This window comes from Equus quagga, chromosome 18, assembly GCF_021613505.1.
Source record: "Equus quagga isolate Etosha38 chromosome 18, UCLA_HA_Equagga_1.0, whole genome shotgun sequence".
NCBI lineage: Eukaryota > Metazoa > Chordata > Mammalia > Perissodactyla > Equidae > Equus > Equus quagga.
In genome coordinates, this window is record NC_060284.1 from 35,935,367 (window position 1) to 35,955,559 (window position 20,193).

The 20,193-nt window shown below is 31.4% G+C and overlaps 1 protein-coding gene across 1 annotated transcript in view; it reads right to left on the bottom strand.

Moving 5' to 3' along the window:
- The window catches only part of COL11A1 (collagen type XI alpha 1 chain), a 195,556-nt gene that overhangs the window by 116,644 nt on the left and 58,719 nt on the right, over positions 1 to 20,193 (bottom strand). The window contains exons 5-14 of the mRNA XM_046645774.1: positions 16,728 to 16,856; positions 11,160 to 11,276; positions 10,492 to 10,584; positions 8,271 to 8,525; positions 7,575 to 7,637; positions 6,053 to 6,094; positions 5,008 to 5,070; positions 4,277 to 4,351; positions 2,911 to 2,994; positions 799 to 855 (exon numbers count right to left, since the gene is read on the bottom strand). Of these exons, the coding sequence (XP_046501730.1) occupies positions 799 to 855; positions 2,911 to 2,994; positions 4,277 to 4,351; positions 5,008 to 5,070; positions 6,053 to 6,094; positions 7,575 to 7,637; positions 8,271 to 8,525; positions 10,492 to 10,584; positions 11,160 to 11,276; positions 16,728 to 16,856 (978 nt within the window). The remainder of the gene's footprint in view (positions 1 to 798; positions 856 to 2,910; positions 2,995 to 4,276; positions 4,352 to 5,007; positions 5,071 to 6,052; positions 6,095 to 7,574; positions 7,638 to 8,270; positions 8,526 to 10,491; positions 10,585 to 11,159; positions 11,277 to 16,727; positions 16,857 to 20,193) is intronic.

A 20,193-nucleotide genomic window follows, 5' to 3' on the forward strand; every position in this document is an offset into this window, starting at 1 on the left:
AAGCACAGCATAAGCACTCTTTATATTGAAAAAGCAAACATTTAAAATACAAATTACTTATTCTATTAATTATAAAATCAATGAGAACCCAGGTTTGAATCCTTGTGGTCTTTTTTCTTAAGAAAAAAGTATGATTTGAAAAGCATCTCTATATTTTTTGTGAATTGGTACTACTTAACATTTGGTAAGTTTCAAAATATTTGAAGATATTTTTTAAAGATATTGGAATATATCAGTTTATTAGGAAGCTTGTAAGGAAAAATAAAACCATTATTTTCCAAGTCCTTAAAAGACAAAATAATTTTTCTACCATCTGAAGCACTTTGTGGAATCCTGAAGGCAACGTGAAGTTTAAGCCAAGTATCCTGCTTGCTCCTAAGACTGTGAAATAATTTTCATTGGCTTCAAATATTTTTTCTTTTTTAGTAAAATTTTGTTTAACATAAAATTAAATCTCAAGAATTTAATGAAAAATTGTATCTTAGCAACTCTAAACATTATAACATTATAAACAAATAAATTATATTTAAGTTTGAGAAATCAATAGCCAAATACATGACTCAATTACATTTTTCATTGTATTTACTGGATTTGAAAACTCTTCATTGAAATCTTTTCATCAAAATTTACTGAGGACTGAATTGAAACAGATTTTTTTAATGGAAACAAAATCAACCATAAGCAGGTATGTGTAGCCTATTTTGACCAACCAGAGACATAAACAATGCCTGGCTAAAGTAGCACAGGGAACCACTAATATGAAAATTTAAACACACAGTCTCTTATTGGGTAACCTACCACAGGACCTGGTCTTCCAGTTAGGCCCATTGGGCCAGGTGGACCTCTCAGAGCAATCTAGAAAATAAAATATATCAAGCTCAGGAATGTTCTTCTGGACAAGCATATGAAACCACAATATTCATTTGCATAAGCTATTAAGGAAGTAATAGATGATCAACACAATTATAATAGCTACATGCTAGAAAGAGTGCCCGATTGCTGAAGAACTGTAAGTTTCTGGAATGATAAATTACCTAAATAAGGATGAGACATTTTTTAAACTGTTGTAACTCCTATACAATCTTGCACCGTATATTATTATGATTTATTCAATGATAAAAGTTAAAATGGATTTTAGAATAAGAAATCTAGTATCTGATAATTTTCTACTCTGAAGTGTACTTCAGAATAATATATAGACTTATCTTAAATATGCAGACGCAATTCTCATTGAAAGTACTTTTAGAGGTGAATAATTTGAGGTGCTTTAAATAAAAATATTCTAACAATATTTTAGGTAAAACTTTGACAAGTAAAGCAGGCTAGCAAAATGGATCAGAAAGTGTTATGATATAACAGTTCTTTTAACAAATCACAAATTAAGGCTATATAGAAAAGTACATTTATTGTATATAATCATACGCATGATAGACTGATTACATGCACTATTGTTACTATGAATATTAGAAATGTGAAATTAGCATACTTAAAAAGCTGGAACAAGTAGAGTACAAAGGATAAATATCTGATAGATGTTAAATTAGTGTGGTGTGCCATTTTTGAATATTAGTGATTCCAAAAGACGAAAACTTAGATTATCAAAACAAGATGACAAAAATAATACTGTAATAGAAATAATACGTAAAATCATATTAGAAAAGTGCATGAGATGAAAACAATAGGATCTCCAAAGTTTCACTACTGACTCACCATGAGATTTTTGACAATACACTTCTTAATCCTTGAGATTAAATATCTGAAAAATTGGAATTATAATGCTTGCTACCTATTTCCAAGTAGGTCAAGTGGACTAGTAAATGAGGAATTTGCTAAAAATAATATACTTTATAAGATGAATTGAGGGAATCAATAGTAAATTGTTTTAAGTATTTTTAAAGTTGGATTATGCTAATTTCTAATAATCAAATATTTAAATGTTTCATTATCTTTATATATGATTAACCAAATAATGGTATCTTTTCAAACTAATAGTCTTAGGAAATATATAAAGTATATTGTATTGACGGTGAATTACAAACTTCATTCATGTTTTCAGAAATTTTATACACTCATAAATTCATGATGATAAATAAAAAGTTATTGTAGAAATGATTTATATTGCTTAGAAAGTGGTAGCCATATCTATACCAACCATAAGCCCTCAATTTCCTTTTTTCTTACAAAAACCCCCAAAAATCTGTACTATGAATAAAAATATTATATCACTCCCAACTCTTTCCTGGTCCATTTTTTAAATTTCTTTATGCATATTTTAATTGCAAGGAAGCAAATTTAAAAAATAAATATATATTTTATAAGTATACAAATAGTGGAAGCTTTCAGTTGACAAAGGATTATAAACTGAATGGATTTTGTAAAAATATTATAGATTATAATGCTTAGAGTTTAGAATACATATCTTAAGATTTCTTTCCTATACAAGAATGTCTTAATTTTATGGATTACTTCGGATATCTTAAATAATCTAGATGATTAGGAGGAATAATTTTATTTCAACTTTATTCTCTTACTTGAATTCATTAATCATTGACTTATGCCTCAGCAGGGAAAACTGGATGTGAAAGATAGAGAGTGCCAGGTATACATCCCTCAACACTTTTTGAAAAAAAAAAAAGAAAATCTGTTTGATATCGTACGTGTGTTTGCTAGAATTATATATGGCAATATTGCAAGGGTCAGTTATTTAACTGTAATATTCAATTAAATAAAATATTCCTACTGGAAAAATAAATATAATCAGCGGTTTTTCCATCTAAATTCAATATACTACTCAGAAGTATTTTGTTTGTAATAGTACCATCTTCCATACCCATAATACACACACACACACACACACACACACTTTGACATGGAATCAGGTTATGGGAATATGTGTTTATCCTTTCGTACCCGAGCCTGCTGAAGAATGGCCTGAGCCTGAGCTTCCTGAGCAGAGATGGTTGGTCCTTTGGAACCATCGCCACCATAACGAAACTAAGAAGAGATAACATAAAGAAATTCAAAATTAGGCTTTGACAAATAGGTGCCTTAATTACTAGATAAAATCACTTAAAATGGTGGGATTTTAAAAAGTCTAAGGTAGCTCTGCCATAATCATGACACCTCGATTTATTTTTAATTCTCCTTCTGCCTATTATGGAAGTTCTCTAGACTACATTTTACCATTTGTAGAAGAGACTAGAGACTCCATTCCAATTTTAAACTCTATAATCTCTGAAAACTCTGGAATAAGCCATTGTGCATTTTTATATCTGCACAAATGCTACCCATTCTATTCATTTGTAAAAATTCCAAATTGTACTGAGTTCAGTGTTGGTTATAAATCAATTGCTATTTTGTTGAGCAAACCTTTTGGAATCTCTATGAATACAGAGGAAATGCTCCTGGAGGTACATTTGTTTTGTTTACCCTTCTTAAATAATTAAACTAGAGGGCTGGCCTCATGGCCAAGTGGTTAAGTTCACTCACTCAGCTGCAGGCGGCCCAGTGTTTCATTGGTTCGAACCCTGGGCATGGACATGGCACTGCTCATCAAGCCACGCTGAGGCAGTGTCCCACATGCCACAACTAGAAGGACACACAACGAAGAATATACAACTATGTACTGGGGGGCTTTGAGGAGAAAAAGGGGAAAAAAATAATAAAATCTTAAAAAAAAAAAAAAAACCTAGAAAACTGACCTTTCCTAAAATCCCTCCATGAAATTCTAAAGCTGCATTTTACTTTTAATTCAAAATGGAGCACGAGTCAATTTATCACTCTCTAATTATTACTTGAAACTTTGTTTATTATACTAAAATGGAAAAAAAAAATCAGCTTTTTCCCAGAGAACTAGGGCAACCAGCTTTAAAAAGGAATTGTATGGTAAAGCAAATAATTTTGGAGCAATGAATAATAACACTACAGATATATCTTCTTTAAAAAGTACCAATTATAGTTTATATGGTGGTAAATAGTATATTAATGTTATGTTTAATAACACATGAAATGCATGTTAGTCACTGACTCAGGATAAAGCACATGATTGGAAATATTAAGAAAATCTCTAAACTTTGTTGCTAAAAGTGTAATCAAAGAATGAGACCTTAGTTCTAATTCAGAGATTGATATTTATCAGAATTTTGTGTAGTAAAATTTCCCATAATTTCCGAGATACTTGATTTTAAGCATCTCCACCTCATGTAATAGTTTTTTCTTGATTTCTCTGTAATATGGTTCAACATAAAGTCATCTTTAGAACAGTAAAAAAAAATACCGGTAACATTAGCATGGTACCAGGAGGACCAGGTAAACCATCAGCCCCTGGTAAGCCAGGACGTCCTGGGGGACCCTAGGAAAGTAAATGAAATCGTAAAAATAAGTAAGTAAATAAAATAATCAGATTTATTAGAAATAGAATAACTTTTAATAACAAATCTTCATTATCTAATTTGCATTTGTTCTCTTCTTGGTTAATCTCCCTTTAATAATTACTCCTAGAAAGGATTATGATTCATGGCAATAGTTTTACATGATTTTAATAATGCATAAAGTTAATGGTTACTCAAGGATAGAGAAAAAAAGAGAAAGATATTTTACAAGAACAGTTTGGACAGATTTAACACAAATTGTCTATTTCACCATGTGACCCAAGACTTGATCTTCAAATTAAAATGCAGGCTTATTAAATTATTCTATCAGTATCCAACTCAATACCCACAGGAGTCCCTGGAAAAATATGTCTGGAATTCAAATTGAAGAGCTGAATCTAATGTAATGAGTTCATATCACCAGGGGAATTGATCGAAAATAAAGTGGATTTTTACTGATTATAACATAGATAAATGTACATTCTTTACCCTCACTTTTAAAATTATAGTTAGAAAAGTCAACCAAAATGTTGCACAACATTGAATTCATAGACTTCCCCCTGGTGAGAAGAATAACATATTAAACTTCTTCCAACCTATGTTACATTCTTTTGCTATGAGGTGTCCCTTCACTTACCCTCTCACCAGGGTCACCAGGGGGTCCAGTGGGGCCTTGTAGACCTGGAGGACCCATAAGACCCTGCAGAGAAACAAACCATGGTCTGAGTCAGATTCCTAATCTCATTAGTATTCAGGCAAATTCATCCTACTAAAATCAAAGAAGATCTCATTTATGTTTATTTCATAAATATAAACTTGTCTCCCAAACAATTGCCCTATTTATCTTCCTATGAAAAGACAATATATAGGGACCCCTTTGTAGCTAGTTCAACAATTCCTCTCTGAAGCTGCTCTCAGGATGGAAGCAGACATTCCAAAAAACAGGAAAGGAGTGCATGCCAATGTAAAGTCCCTGAGGTAGAAGTTGGTTCCCAGGTCAGTGCAGAAACGGTATACTCAAGCAATTAGACCTCAAAAATGTGATAGCAAAGTTGAAATGTAGAAACCATTTAGCTTGGAGGCATTTTTACATTTTCTTTTATGGGTAAAAATATTTAATGGCATCAGTATCACATACTTATATCAGATGACAAGAATTTAATTAATTCCACAAAAGACAGAAGATTTCTAACAAAATCAGATCAGTACAACAACCTGAAAATAAAGACACACTGAGTGACATTAGCCTCACTAGGAAATGACAATGGAAGCTGACAGGTAATCACTCCATTCAGAAGCACAGATAAGGTAGCTAAAATCTACTTAGAATTCTCAATTTCATTCACTGAGATATATCCATACCTCTTTAATAAAAATGAGAAGGGCTCCTTCTTTCATAACTTTTAGGTAGAATGTTGAAAATGTGGTTAGACAAGGTGGAGATATTCAAGCAACAAAAATATTTAAAGCAAAATTTAATTCCACTGCTCTCAAAAGAATGGCACTTGGATAGCCAAATCAGAAAGCAATTCAAGGCCACTAGATCCTTTAAACAAATGATTACCTCTATAATTCAATACTTAAGTTAGTCTAAAATAAATAAATTCAATAATGTAATAGAAATCTTATATCTCATTATAATAAAAAATCAAGGCGAAAATAATCTTAAGACATTTACATACCGCAGGTCCTGCTGGCCCTGGTGGTCCTTCAATAAGCATTCCCTATATTAAAAAAAGATAGACAATCATTAATATGGAAACTAGTAATCCCTAACCTCTTATTTAAGTGGCTTTAAGAAAGCAGCACATCATTGCATTTTCAAAAGTGAATTCTCTATTCCTACCATATAAAACCAATTACAAACATTTTTGCATGGGTAAGAGAGGAAATTCAAAATGATAGAAGACATAGTCCTTGTCCTCAGAGAATCTGTGAACCAATTAGAAAGGAAATAAATGTTCAGATAAGTAATATTGCAAGAAGAATATGCTAAGTGCTCCCAAGAAGGGCAAAACAAAGACATTTGACCAGATTTTCCCTAACACCCAGAATAAAACCTGGCACAAAGCAGGAACATCATAAAAATTTGCTGTGTGAATGAAAGAATAGAAGTAAGTGGCATCTAAGCACTTTAATTCAGGGAAAGGGAAGAAAAGTGAAGGCAAAAGAATTGGTGATAAATATGGGATAAGGTCTTAAATAGACAAGAGAGTAGAGTACTATTTTAGCATAAGAAATCAGTTGTAAAATGTTTATGATTCCACTGCAGCTTTGCACTGCTGAAAATTGTTTTGTCATTTAAAAAGTGGGTGTAAATTTTCATAACTAAGGCAAATTCATTCTGAAAAAATATTTTTAAAGTCTTTGATGAATATATGGCACACAGATTTTAGCATAACGGAGTAGATAGTCAACAATGTCCTTATACACTTATCTTTTTAATCTTTATCTTGCTCCACATTTTTTTTAAAAAACTTTTATGTCTTTTCAATTTCTGAAATGATCTTCATGATCTTGAGGCAAACAGTTATACACATAACCTTTAGTTCTACTACAATGGTTTTCCCAAGTTGCTGATTAGGAAGAACAATAGTAAAATTGCTTCCAGCAAGAATTTGCTGATTACCAATATCTTGAGTAGTAATAATGTAAACGTAAATTTTAAAAATCACTTTTGGAGCCACTTGGAGCTTTTATTTGATGGGAGAAAAGAAAGTGAATTTAAAAAATATATATTTTCATATTATTACATGATGTTATTTAGATACAAAACAAATAGTGTCTATGTCAAAAAATGCATTTCTAACAATGTCAAGTATTAGAAATTGGAAGAATAATTGCTGGACTGGAAACTAGAAGAGAAAAAGTCTGGTTATATCTCAATTACCAAACATTTGAACCTCAGGAAACTTACTTAGACCTTCAAGTTCCTTAGCTACAAAAGGAGAGAACCAAACTAGACAAATTTCCGCTACTTTCAAATTCCAAAATTCCATCTCTCTCTATTTTTTGGTTTAATGAAACTCCACTTGCCAGAGATGGTCTTACTAACTCATTACTTGTGGCAAATTATGAAGGGGAAGACAATAAAATTTTCAATGGTAATACATGAGCATACATAATAATTGAAGGTGATGATAGCTCATAATATAAATTAAATAATTGTACCAGCCTTTACAATGTGTTCACACCAGTACTTACAGGTTCAACTACTGCTGGTTCTCCTTTCTGTCCTTTTTCTCCATATGCACCATGGCCATTTATCTGTTGAGTGAAAAATCCAAACAGCCTGTCTTTAAGTAAATAAGGCAATTTAAATATTTGTTTAATGGAAATTTAATCACCTAAGTGCATTTAAAACAACCTACGAAAATATGTTTTTTAAAACAGAAACTAAGTATTAAAGGTTTAAGTATTGAAAATACAAAAAGGAAAGCATAATGAACACTAATACTGAATCTTGCATGAGATTGAACAATTGCTTCCTAAAGACATTATGGAAAGATAAAGACATCTCTAGACTTCAATTATTATTCCAAGGCATTAAGCAAAAAGTGTCAGCAAATTAAATTTGACAAAATAGTCTAAAAATCAGAAATTACACTTACTACTCAGAATCATAATGACTATATTTTACTCTCATCAATGACAAGAAAATTTGGATAGAATTCTATTCAAGATTATACTTTCAAATGAAGACTCCAATAGTGTGCCCAGAAATCTAACTGCTGAAGATTCCCGTGAGGAAGAGTCTATCAAGGTTTCCTAGTAGTGATAAAACTCATAATTTATATAAAAACACAACCTGTATTTTAAGCCTGAAAAGACACCAAGATGAACATGAAAATACTTCAAAAAATAAGACATACAGTGACACAAAGCGTAATACTGACTTACGCTTGTTTCTGTGATATCAGTTTCTGCTGGAACACCTGGACCAAATTCTTCATTAGTGGGGCCTGTTGGTTTATCTTCATATTCTTTATATTCATAAAAATCATATTCGCCTAAATCTCCATCTACCGGAAGATCAGAGTCCCTGCCGTCTATTCCTTTATTTTCATATAGTGTATCCTCGGCATTTTTCCTCTGGGAGTCATAATCCTCTCCAGTTAGATATTCTTCAGTAAATACTTCTTCAACTGGATTTGGCTATTAATTTAAGTTGCAAGGAATTGGAGAACACGAAGTTTACTATTAGTAAAGCAAGGTAAGCATTTGCAATTACAGTTCGATGGCACGTGACGGGAAGCGATTGGAGGGCTACTCAAGCAAGTCTGAAGGCCTGGGAAGACAGCCTTTCAGTATCATTGAAAGAAATATTTTTGTACACTGGCATGCACAAAGAAATATTGCTTTCAAAGCACTTTTCCCAATAAACTGCAAATATTCACATAGAGTCAACATGTGTATTTGCTTGTTCCATTGAAAAAGTTTGTTAGTCAATTTGATATTTACTTTAGAGTTTAAGATCTGACTAATAAAATATGCATATAGTTAAAGCATTGCATAATTTTCAAATCTCATAGAATATCATTATGAAATACAATTGCTACCAGAAAAGCCACATAAGTTTGACTCTCATGTCCAAAATAAAATATTAGTAACAATATTAATCAAGATTTATAATTGCAATGTTTACACAGGGATGTATTACTTCACCACAGAGTTCTTCAAAGCAAATAAAATTTAAATTATAATCCTCAAAATTTAAAATAATGAAATAGAATATATCACCACTAAATCTCACAAAGAGGAAAGAATAAATATGCACTTAAAAGTAAAAATTATATCAATAATACTTCCTCAGGGATATAGACAAACAAATCTAGGACAATTTTCTATTTTTCATAAGCATTCCTCCTTACCAGTATAAATCTGATCATATTTATTAGGCAATTTTTGAGCCATACTATGATTTTGATGAAGTTCAAATTAAATAATTTATCTTGCTACGCTGCTTATTTCATTTCTACGCAGCTTGCTTTCTATGACATAGTGAATCTAGACGAACGAGCAATATTGAATAAATAAGCAGTATTCCACAAAATCATGTGAATGAGAAATGTGGTTAAATGATTAATTTAAAATTAACTAAAATAAAATATCCAATGATCATAATATTTTTGGATTCTTAGACAAAGGGGATACACTATTTAGGGGGGAATGTGTATTATCCTGGATCAGAATATTACTATGTTCATAACTCTGAACCAAAAATCTGGATCAATTTAGGTAGATAAATACATATCTTGAATCAAGATATCCATTTTTGGAAAATGAATAATTTGGACTTAGGTGAAACAAAATCTGTTATCACCCTAAAATGTTATTATTCTAAATTGTGTGTTTGCATGTAATGCACCATTGAATTTATTTGCCTCGCTGGGACACATTATATATATTTTCTAATAACTAAATTACTCAGGTATTCTTCATACTAGATATGCCAGGTATTTAACAAAGTTAACCTGAAATATACACCCATTTTTTCATGATAAGAAAGTATGCCTAATATAAAATTCAGGAAGATTGTTTGATTTGTAGCTACATGTACTTACACACTTTCATAGAAAAGAATGGAAAGGTTAAGCTATATTATTTTAACCATAATTAACATCACACTCCTAACAAGTTTGAAAATGTAAATAGCTATTAGAATCCACTAAGACTATTTCATCAGAAAGCTTGCTGTCATAAAAATTCATAATTATAGGTCAGATGAAATAAATTCTAATTGTATCATTTGACGATACAATTTTCACTTTAGAGGATTTTGCTGCTCACAGGAGGATCATGTTGTGAATGCCCTTTGTCACAACATGTTGAGAAGTTTGCTTAGTTCCAAGAGCAATCAAGAAAATGATAGCAGCCAATTCAGTTTGATCAATTTAGCATTTGCATGAAGCAGAGTCATGCAAAACCTGAATTGACATTGATTTCAAATCAACTGTTTTTAGTAGTAGTGAACCAATGCTATCGCTTCTCTTATCTCAGTAAAAGAACGAAAACATCAAACTTTCCAGAGGCAATAGATTCTTCCAGAGTGAGGTATATCAAGATATAGTCCACATTTTAAAGTATTGGACTGTGATTTAATACTGTCTATGAGTATTACCTCATTTGGTCCAGATACACGCCTGGGAGCTTCTGTCTGGTAGCTTTCTACAGTTCCATAGTTGTATTCTTGGAAATCATCAACAATATTTGCCTAATGATAAATTCAAAAGAAAAGCAATGAGTAAAAATGTAAGGTAATACCAATCTATTAGCCAAATGAGTATTTATCTAGTTGGGTTAGGACAATGACTCATCATCAGAGATCTTCCAGCTTATCTAGGAGAGATCTTGATTGCTTTTTCTTTGCTACCTTCACCCCTAGTTTGGCTTTTGCTGCTGCTTGATAACTTTTCTTCTTCTTGGATGCAAATTTTTCAGATTTAGGGGGTGTAAACTTTTTGGACTTTTCCTTTGAGTTAATGGCCACTGTCCTCATCTTCTTTTTGAAATTGGATTTCTTTTTCTGTAAAATGTGGTGAAAGATGGAATGGAAAACATAAATAAAGGGAAAGGGAAAAAAAGAGCCTGGATGAAGGGAAGGATAAGGAAAGCAAAATGAGCATCATTCCTTCAGGACAGCTACTGTCAAATAAAAATCTCAGTTATGGGTTTGTAGAAATCAGGTGAATGAAAAGTTTATGATAAGTTTGAGGAGCAGTGGACACAAGGAACCACAGGATGACAAACATCAGGACACCATACACAAAGGGGCTTCTTTGTTTTTACCTCAGTTTGTGCTATTGTCTCCTCAGTTACAGTGGGTCTCTCTGTTACACTTTCAGCCTCCTTATATTCTGCTTCCCCATACTCATAGTCATATTCGATTATATCCTCAGGTGCATACTACATTGCAAAGGAAAAAATACCAGGCGATTTTGTTAATTGCAAGAAATACTATTAACAAAGTGGGAATCATCTTCTTAACTTTTACTTAGAGTAAAGGTTAAGAGACAAGGAAATACTGTTACTTAAATGTTATTTTGTATTACAAGAAGTATTACACTGTCTTATACAGAGTATAACATAGGCAGGACAAAGCAGGTTTTCTAAGAGCAGAATAGTGGTTAAGGTGGTGAGGAAACTAAAAGTTTTGAATACTAATTCAAACTTTTAATTATTGAATATTAATTTGAGCATAGCAATTATGTACTTAGACATAGTTGTTAAATATTCATGTAATTTTGACATAAAAATTGCTACACAAGGCCCCTCCATAAGAATTTCACAGTAATTTCAATGGGTACTTTTTTTCATTAAATTACACATTTAAAAATAAAAATATGGAAAACAGTCTTCCCAAGTATGAAAGAACTTTCATATCTATTGTGAGATGGAGAAGAGAATGGAAATACAAGGAACATGAAATGAGTCTATATTCTATTTGGAAAACTGGAATCAATGGAAAAATAAAATCTAAAATTTACTTAGAAATCTAATTTGCTATAGACTTACTTAAGATTAAAATAAGCACAGAATACTTGTAAAGCATTAAAAATTCAAAATTAGACCTGATTATAATTAATACATATTTCAATTTTTAAAAATACTGCTTTTTTCTCTATCAAAAAAGAGCATAGCACTTAGATATCCTAAACTATTTAAACTGAACTCAAATTGGAAAGTACTATTTTATACTAGATTTTTCTGTATTAAAAGAACTTAGTTGGAGAGAGGTATGTTTCTTAATAGAGAGATGCGCAAGACAATCATACATATTGGATGATGAGGAAAATAATGTGTTCAGCTTCAAAACCAAACATTTTCATCAAAATTTTAATTTTAAACAAGAATATAGATGTTGTGAAACATGGTTTGATCAAAATAACTGTAAATACACTAAAGTCATATGTAGCATAAAATATTAAGCAGAAAACAACAAATTAAAACTCTAATATAAATACATACAGCATTTATATATATAAATGCTAAAGGCAGTCTATTTGGAATTTCCTAAGTATTATATTTCGTAAAATTCCAATTACACGCCAACTGGACATCTCTTGATATTTCAAAGTTGCCAGAAAATCCCTTTTAATCTGCCAGAAAAATAACTGTTGACTACGTGTCTTTTAGAGAATTGTGATTACTGTGCTTTCTAAAAAGCTCTATTGGCTATATCAATGCAAACGAGCACAAATTTCACAAAGACATATAATGAGACATGTCCAATGCTGATCCCTTGGCAATGCTGCACATCTGGCCCTTAATGAAATCCCCTCACTGGAGTCAACTTTTCTAGATGGTTCAGCTGAAGGTCATATTGAAATATAAATGCAGACATGCCTTTAGTGTTCTTTCTGTCAAAAATTCCAATTTGATAAAATTAATGAAACAGATTTATAGTTTTATCTATCCAGTAATAGCTTCATTATCAACGAATATACATTTGAAGTCCTTCAACAAAGCTTTATTCTAATTAGAATTTGTGTAGAATTTGGTAAAATAGAAAGACTCATGTATGGAACACTGAACATTTTTGTCTCTTCATGTCTCTGCAAGCAAGATATAATGCCAACTATTTCTAGGAAAGTTAATGTAAGCATTATTAATAACATCATTAAGTAAATAAAATAATTACTGAATTTAGATACATATTAAAAAGACATTAATGGAGACTGAATATTGTCTAATGAATAATTTTTATATAGTTATGGTCATCCATGTTGGAATAAGAAATATTGGATTTATGTAATTAGTAGCTGCCAGCTTGAAGTAAAACATAAAAAAAAAAAGATTTGTTAGTCTATTTTACGTTTTAGGGTTTTAAAACTAAGCTGACATTTCAGAATCACGTGCATCTATAACAAATTATAAAAAACATAAGACAATAAAGACATAAAGAGCTGATTTTAAAAATGAACAATTTAAATGCATCTTAAATGAAGATATATATCTCAAAGAAGCTAATTAACTTTATTACTCTTATATCACGTTTTTTTCTTGTAACCTTCTTTTCCTCTCTCCTAACCTCCATGATTCTTTCCTCTATTTAAAGTCTTTCTAAATGGAGACCAGCCAGACTAGCTGCGGTTGTGGAATAATGGAGGAAACAACAGGCTTCCCTTCTTAGGCACTAAAGCACATCTTTCTTAGAGCCATTCTGGAGTCAGGGACCAGAGTCACTGCTTCTGTTCTCCTTCTTTATCTAAACAACATCCTCCTTTTGGTGGTATTGAGTATACTTCGGGCTTTGCTGATCTACATGATGCTTCACAAGCTATTTTGGGGGATGATTCTCCCTTCTTACTATAGAGTTTTTAGGTGTCTTAAAGGCAGGTAAATAAGAGAGAACTACTTGTAATCAATCAGTGAATATATGCACAAAGATGTGCACGTGAAATGATCTCAACTTTGATCTGTGAGTAGCCTAGCTATGTGAGGCTATATATTTATAGTACGGTGTGTGAGGAGAAAGAATCTTCTATAATTATATATTATATAATTCTAGTCTTCTTCTAGAATTGTCGTAAAATCTGTTCTTATCTCTTAGAAAAATAGTGGCATCAGTAAATATTTGTGCATCTATGAGAACTAGACTATATGATAGATATTAAGTGCAAAGAAGATTAAGGTAACAAATTTGAGGAAGTCAATTGTCTTTTATGTTTCTTTATAAAATATTGGCTTTCTTTTGCTTCATTTTCCTTTTTCATCCTTTACAAAAAGAATGTCAGTTGCCTACCATATATAAGGCATTATAGTCTGCATAATACATTAAGAAAGAACTATATATACATTTAACATCTAACTTCTTTGAAAATAGGAAAATAATCTAATTTGAGAAAAGCCATCATAATTTCAATATTAGTCACTCTTTTATATGTGTTATCGTGTAGGCTCAAGTAGAATTAAAGTCTGATGATATTATCACTATATTTAAATCTACATCATGCATTTCGCTCTATGATGATAATGCAATGGTATGCCAAACACATAAAAAATTGAATCTTAAAAATGAATTAGAATACAATATTCAGAGGATATGAACTAGACAAAATTACAAGCTGGAGAGAGCACATGAGTTAATTTACAAGACAAACTGACATATTTATTATCCATATTAGAATAATAAATATGCAATGTCACAAATTTATTAATGGAAAATTAAGCAATATAAAGTACAACATCTATGGTTGATGCTCTATATTGCATTTTATGTTCTTTATTCACTGGCAAAGAACATTGCATTCCTATTTTCTATAGGTAGAACACCCGCAGATGAATGACTCAAGTGCGTATTTGTAATATAATGACATACTAATGACTATAGTTCAAAATTAATTTAAGAGCTATTTACTAATTTGCTTAACCAGTTTTTTTCAGACTAGTATAGAATGATTGTCTTATTATTGAAGGATAATGTAATTTAGAGTTAGGGAAAAAATGAGAGCTGATTCTTCAAAAAAACTTTTCATTGTCACACATTCAATATACAAACTAAGAGATGCTCTCTCTTACTGCATCACCCAACCAGATTTTCGTGCAGTTTTTATCATAGTAGTATGTTGTTTTCACCAAATGCCTCAAGCAAAAACAAGTTTGGCTTCTCAACAGAATATTAAATATATGTATCAACAACTAACGTAGAAAAGGGCAAGTTCACTTTTAAATAAACAAGAAAAAATAGATAAAAAATATTATTTTGCTTTCAAATAACTCAGCTTACCTGACATAATAGCATTAAAACAAGGGAATAAAACACCTCAAGATGATATTTTAAGAATGCATACCTTCATTCTTCCAAAAATCAGAGGCATATCTGTTGCTAAAAAGAAGAAGACTCATCTTTCTTAAAATAGGACCAAAATAAATCTCATCAATCTTGAACATGTATACGAAATGTTATAAATTTCAATATGAATCATCCATTCTCTCTATGATATTAAAGTGCTAAACCCAGTGGGCATTTTACCTCTCTCTTTGAATTCACAGAAAATTGTTTTAATAAATCATGAGAGAATAAAAAGAATGAAGCACTTGAGAATTGTGAAACAAGGTAATACAAATATCCAAGTAATTTCTCTTTTCTCTCTCATATTTGCTTTCCTGTCAGCTTCTTAGGACTTTATCCTGTTTTAAAAAAAACATTAATAGTAAGTCATGGAAAAGATCAGTGCAACAGAATTCACTATCATACCCTAAAAAGAAAAGTAATGTCAAAAAATGTATTTCAAGCATTTAAACGGTAAAATGCAAAGTGAATTCACGTGAAGAAATAACAATAAATTAAAATTAAAAAATAAGATCCTAACTTGTTCTAAATAGTAAAACTCGAAACGTGGCACCTAGTAGTATATTTAGAAGGCAAGAAGAATGTTATTTGAGTGATTTTCAAACATAAGGACAGTCTTGATGTTTTCAAACTACTACCCCACCTTCTAAAATTTAATGCTCTTCATCTTGAGAAAAAAATCTAAAAATATAGTTTTGCCGCAAATGAAAGACTAAATTCCTTCCAGTTTGCTTGCCTTTTAATTCCCAGAAAATCCACATCAAAGGATTTTACCTAAAAATCTGGATAAAGGGTACACTGTGCTATATTATTTGTTCTTTGGGGTATTCAGATCTGATAAATTGCCATGGCTATGCTAACTTAGACACATGTATTTTTGTTCTGAGAGAGAATCGAGTATAATTTCACTATGGTGAATTTTCTTGCAAAAGTAGCCTGGAAGAATGGTTTCACACGTGAATTTCAAATAAAGTAACAAAATATTGATTAAAATATATGAATTGTTTTAGTTACTGCAGTCTGTTCATACTGATTTTCATTTCATTGCTCTGTATATCAAATTTTGTGCAAGAGAAAGAAAAAATATATATATCAAGGTAGAATGGCCCTAAAAGATTCCCTCTAAATATTCAACACAGCCTGAAAACTTCAGGATAACTCCAATGTCATTTTCTCATCTGCATGAATTGTCAAAGGCCTGGGGAAATGGCAAGTACACCAGAAGATATGTTATCCTTATCTTGAGGCTGTGTTAATTATTTAAATGCTAAGGGTAGAAATATAGCTTCTAGAAATTATCGTTTTCTCACCTCTCCAAATATGAAATATGCTCATATACACAGTATACAAATGAGGTATCTCTATTTTTAAGAAATTTAAGTGACAAAATATTTAAAAAGAGAAAAAATATATCAAAACACTTCTTCAAGTCACTTCTTCCTAGAAACAGTAAAACACAAAGTATAATTTAATTAAAACAATAAAGATATAAGCCCCAAAACTGCAAGATTATATCTATACTATTGAAACGAGAAAACCTGCCCTGATCTCACGATTCTCACCTCATCGATCTGAGGTTCCTGAGCCTGAGCGGCCTTGGGCGCTGACGAGTCACAGTCTGGGCTGTAATGCTCACAGTAGTCGTACGCTGCTTTGGGGTCACCTATGATCAACAACTGCTGGATGTCCCCCTGCCAAGAAACATACATGGATGTAGTCAGCAGATTCGAACACACATATACCTAGGGCAAGATTCATCCAAGACAACGTGTAGTTTATTTTTAAATATCTGAAAAAGAAAAATCACTTACTTTTTAATGTTAAAAAAAAAGTCTTATCGATTGAGAGAGAAAATCACACCTGTTTTAAAATCAGCTCTTAATTTTAAGCTGTTATTCTGCTTAGTGGTTTAGAGAATCTATACTATTTGCAGGCATCCATTTGCTAAAACTTGATTTTACTACATTCCCAGTTTATTCTATATGGAATAAAAGAAATGAAATGTAAGTAATAAGCTGATAAAAAAGTAAATAAAATTTAAAAACTGTAAATATATCAAGACAATAACGTATTTCTAATATTAAGTAACTAAAGGGTTCAGTTGAATTAAACCGAATTATTATTGTTAGGCAAATTTATATGAGAATTTTTAAATGAAATATAGATCCAACTATTGTGTTCTGTTAGAGGAATCGAATCAATATCAAAATAAATTTCTACTTACAAAGATGAATGAGAAATGCAGAGGCCAGAAAAATCCAAATTATAAATAAAAAAGCACGACTTTGGTATATTTTTATTAAGAAAAAATGGAGCATCTAAGCATACATTAAAACTCACATATCTAAAAATCTATATAATCTTAATAAAAATAGAAATAATTAATAATAAGGTTATCTAAAGAGTTAATTTCAGGAGGTTCTGGAAACTGTAAACAAGAGAAGAATCAAAATATTCTGCTCTTGAAGCAGTTTGAGTATTTCCAAATGGGTCTAATTCAAGAAGAAACTAGTGTGATATAAATCTATGGTCACGATCATATTGATTCAGAATTATACTCAGGGCCAGAAGAACATTTGAAAATCCATTTGACTTGATGAATCAAGTCGCTGTAAGTTTGAGCACATGAGTCTGATTCACAGAATTCCTGATTCCATTTTGAATAATTTCAGCCATTCCAGCTCCCTCTGTATCTTATGAACAGGAATTATTTAGGGCCTGATGAAAATGTAGACATTAAATTTAAAAAGTCTCTAACATGGAGTGCTAGGAAAGAATTCATAGTACCTTTATACTACAACACTCATTTATTCATCAACAAGTGTTGATTGAGAAAGTATTATCCACAAGGCATTGAACATAGTACCAATGGAGGTGGAAATATAAATTTAATGTAATCCCTGACCTTTGGAGAATGCAATCTAGTGGTTATGATTTAAAACTGTAATAAAATGGAGGATAAAATTCATAACTTGAAAAAGATATAAGCAAAGTATTAAGAAAAGTGCCAAGAAAGGGGTATAAATTATTTAATTCCAGCAAGCAATCATTTATTAAATACTGTGGTTGCTACCTGTGGCATAGTAATTATTTTTATTTGCATTGTTCTTTCACCTGTCTAAAAAGCACTTTATATTCTCACCCTTAAAATTACCACTTATTCACGTGGCTCATAAATCCACATTTCCATTATTACATTTCTCCTTTAAAAAAAATAACAGCTTTATTGAGATATAATTTACATAAAGAATTTATTCTTTCAAAGTGTACAATTCAACATTTTTCAGTTCACTCACAGAGCTGTCCAACAATCACCACTATCTAATTTCAGAAAATTTCATCACCTCAAAAAGAAACATAATAACCATTGACAGCTAATCCCTATCTCTCCCTTGCCCTGGCCCCTGGTAACCACTGGACATTTCATATAATTGGAATCATACAACATGAGGCCTCTTGTGACTGGCTTCTTTATGTTTATCATGTTTTCAAAATTCACCCATGTTGTAACATGTTATCAATACTTCCTTCCTTTTTTGAAATAATAATCCATTGTATGGACAGAGGACATTTTGTTTATCTATTCATCAGTTACTGGAAATTTGAGTTGTCTCCACTTAGCTATTGTTTTGCTACTTGCTTTTTAGAAGTCTTATGCCTTTTTTGTTACAGTATTTCTCTACTTTTGTCTTCTTTTGTGTTAAACAGATATTTACTAGTGAACAATTCTAATTCTTTTATTTCTTTTACTGTATTTTTAGAGGGTTTTTCAGTGATTACTCTGAGGATTACAATTAACATCTTATTTATAACAACATTTTTCAGATTAATATCAACATAATATCAGTATCATACATGCCGCTGTTTTCTGTCCTCCCTGGTATCTGACGAGACATCAGCTGTTAATGAGAGTCTCTTTTATGTCGTGAGTCACTTTGCTCTTGCTGCTTTGAAGATTCTTTCTTTGTCTTTTGATTATTTGGTTATAATATGTTGGATGTGAATTTCTACAATTTTATCCAATTTATAGTTTGTTGAGATTATTGGATGTGCAGATTAACATGTTTTATCAAATTTAGGAAGTTTGTGGTAATTATTTTTTTGAATATGTTTTCTACCCTTTTCTATCCACTCTTTCCAGAACTCCTATTATGCCTATATTGTTATACTGTATGGTGTCCCATAGGTCTCAAGTTAATTCTTTCGTTTCTTCATACTGAATAATCTCAATTGATTTTCAACTCCAGAGTGTCTATTTTTTTATATATAAATTCTATCTTTATTTATATTCTTTATTTGATGACATCATTCTTTCTTTGTTTTTTTGCAGGGAAAGATTTGCCCTCAGGTAATATCTGTTGCCAATCTTCTTTTTTTTTTCCTCCTCCCCAAAGCCCCAGTGCATGGTTGCATAACCCAGTTGTAAGTCATTCTAGTCCTTCTATGTGAGCTGCTGCCACAGCATGGCAACTGACAGACAAGTGGTGTGGTTCCATGACTAGGAACAGAAGCCAGGCTACCAAAGTGGTGAGCACTGAACTTTAACCACTAGGCCATTGGGGCTGGCTCTGATGACATCATTCTTATACTTTCATTGAGTTAAGTCATAGTTTCCTTTAGGTTTTTTTAACATATTCATAATTGCTGATTTAAAGTCTTTGGTAAGTCCAATGTCTATACTTCTTCAAGAACAGTTCACACAACTTTTTTTTTTTTCCTTTGTATGGGATATAATTTCCTGATTCTTTGCTTGTCTCATAATTTTTTGTTGAAAGTTGAACATTTTAAATTTTGACTCTGGGAATCAGATTCTCTCCTCAGGGCCCTGTTATTGTTTTTGTTTGTAGTTGTTGTTGTTGCTGCTGCTTGTTTGTTTAGTGACCTACGTGAAGTAATTCTGTAAGTGAGTATTCTTTGTCATCTGTGGCTATTGACGTCTCTGCTCAGTTAGGTTAATGGTCAGCAAATGACTGAACAGAGATTTCCTTAAATATCTGGCACCAATAAGTATCCCTCAGTTTGCCAAGA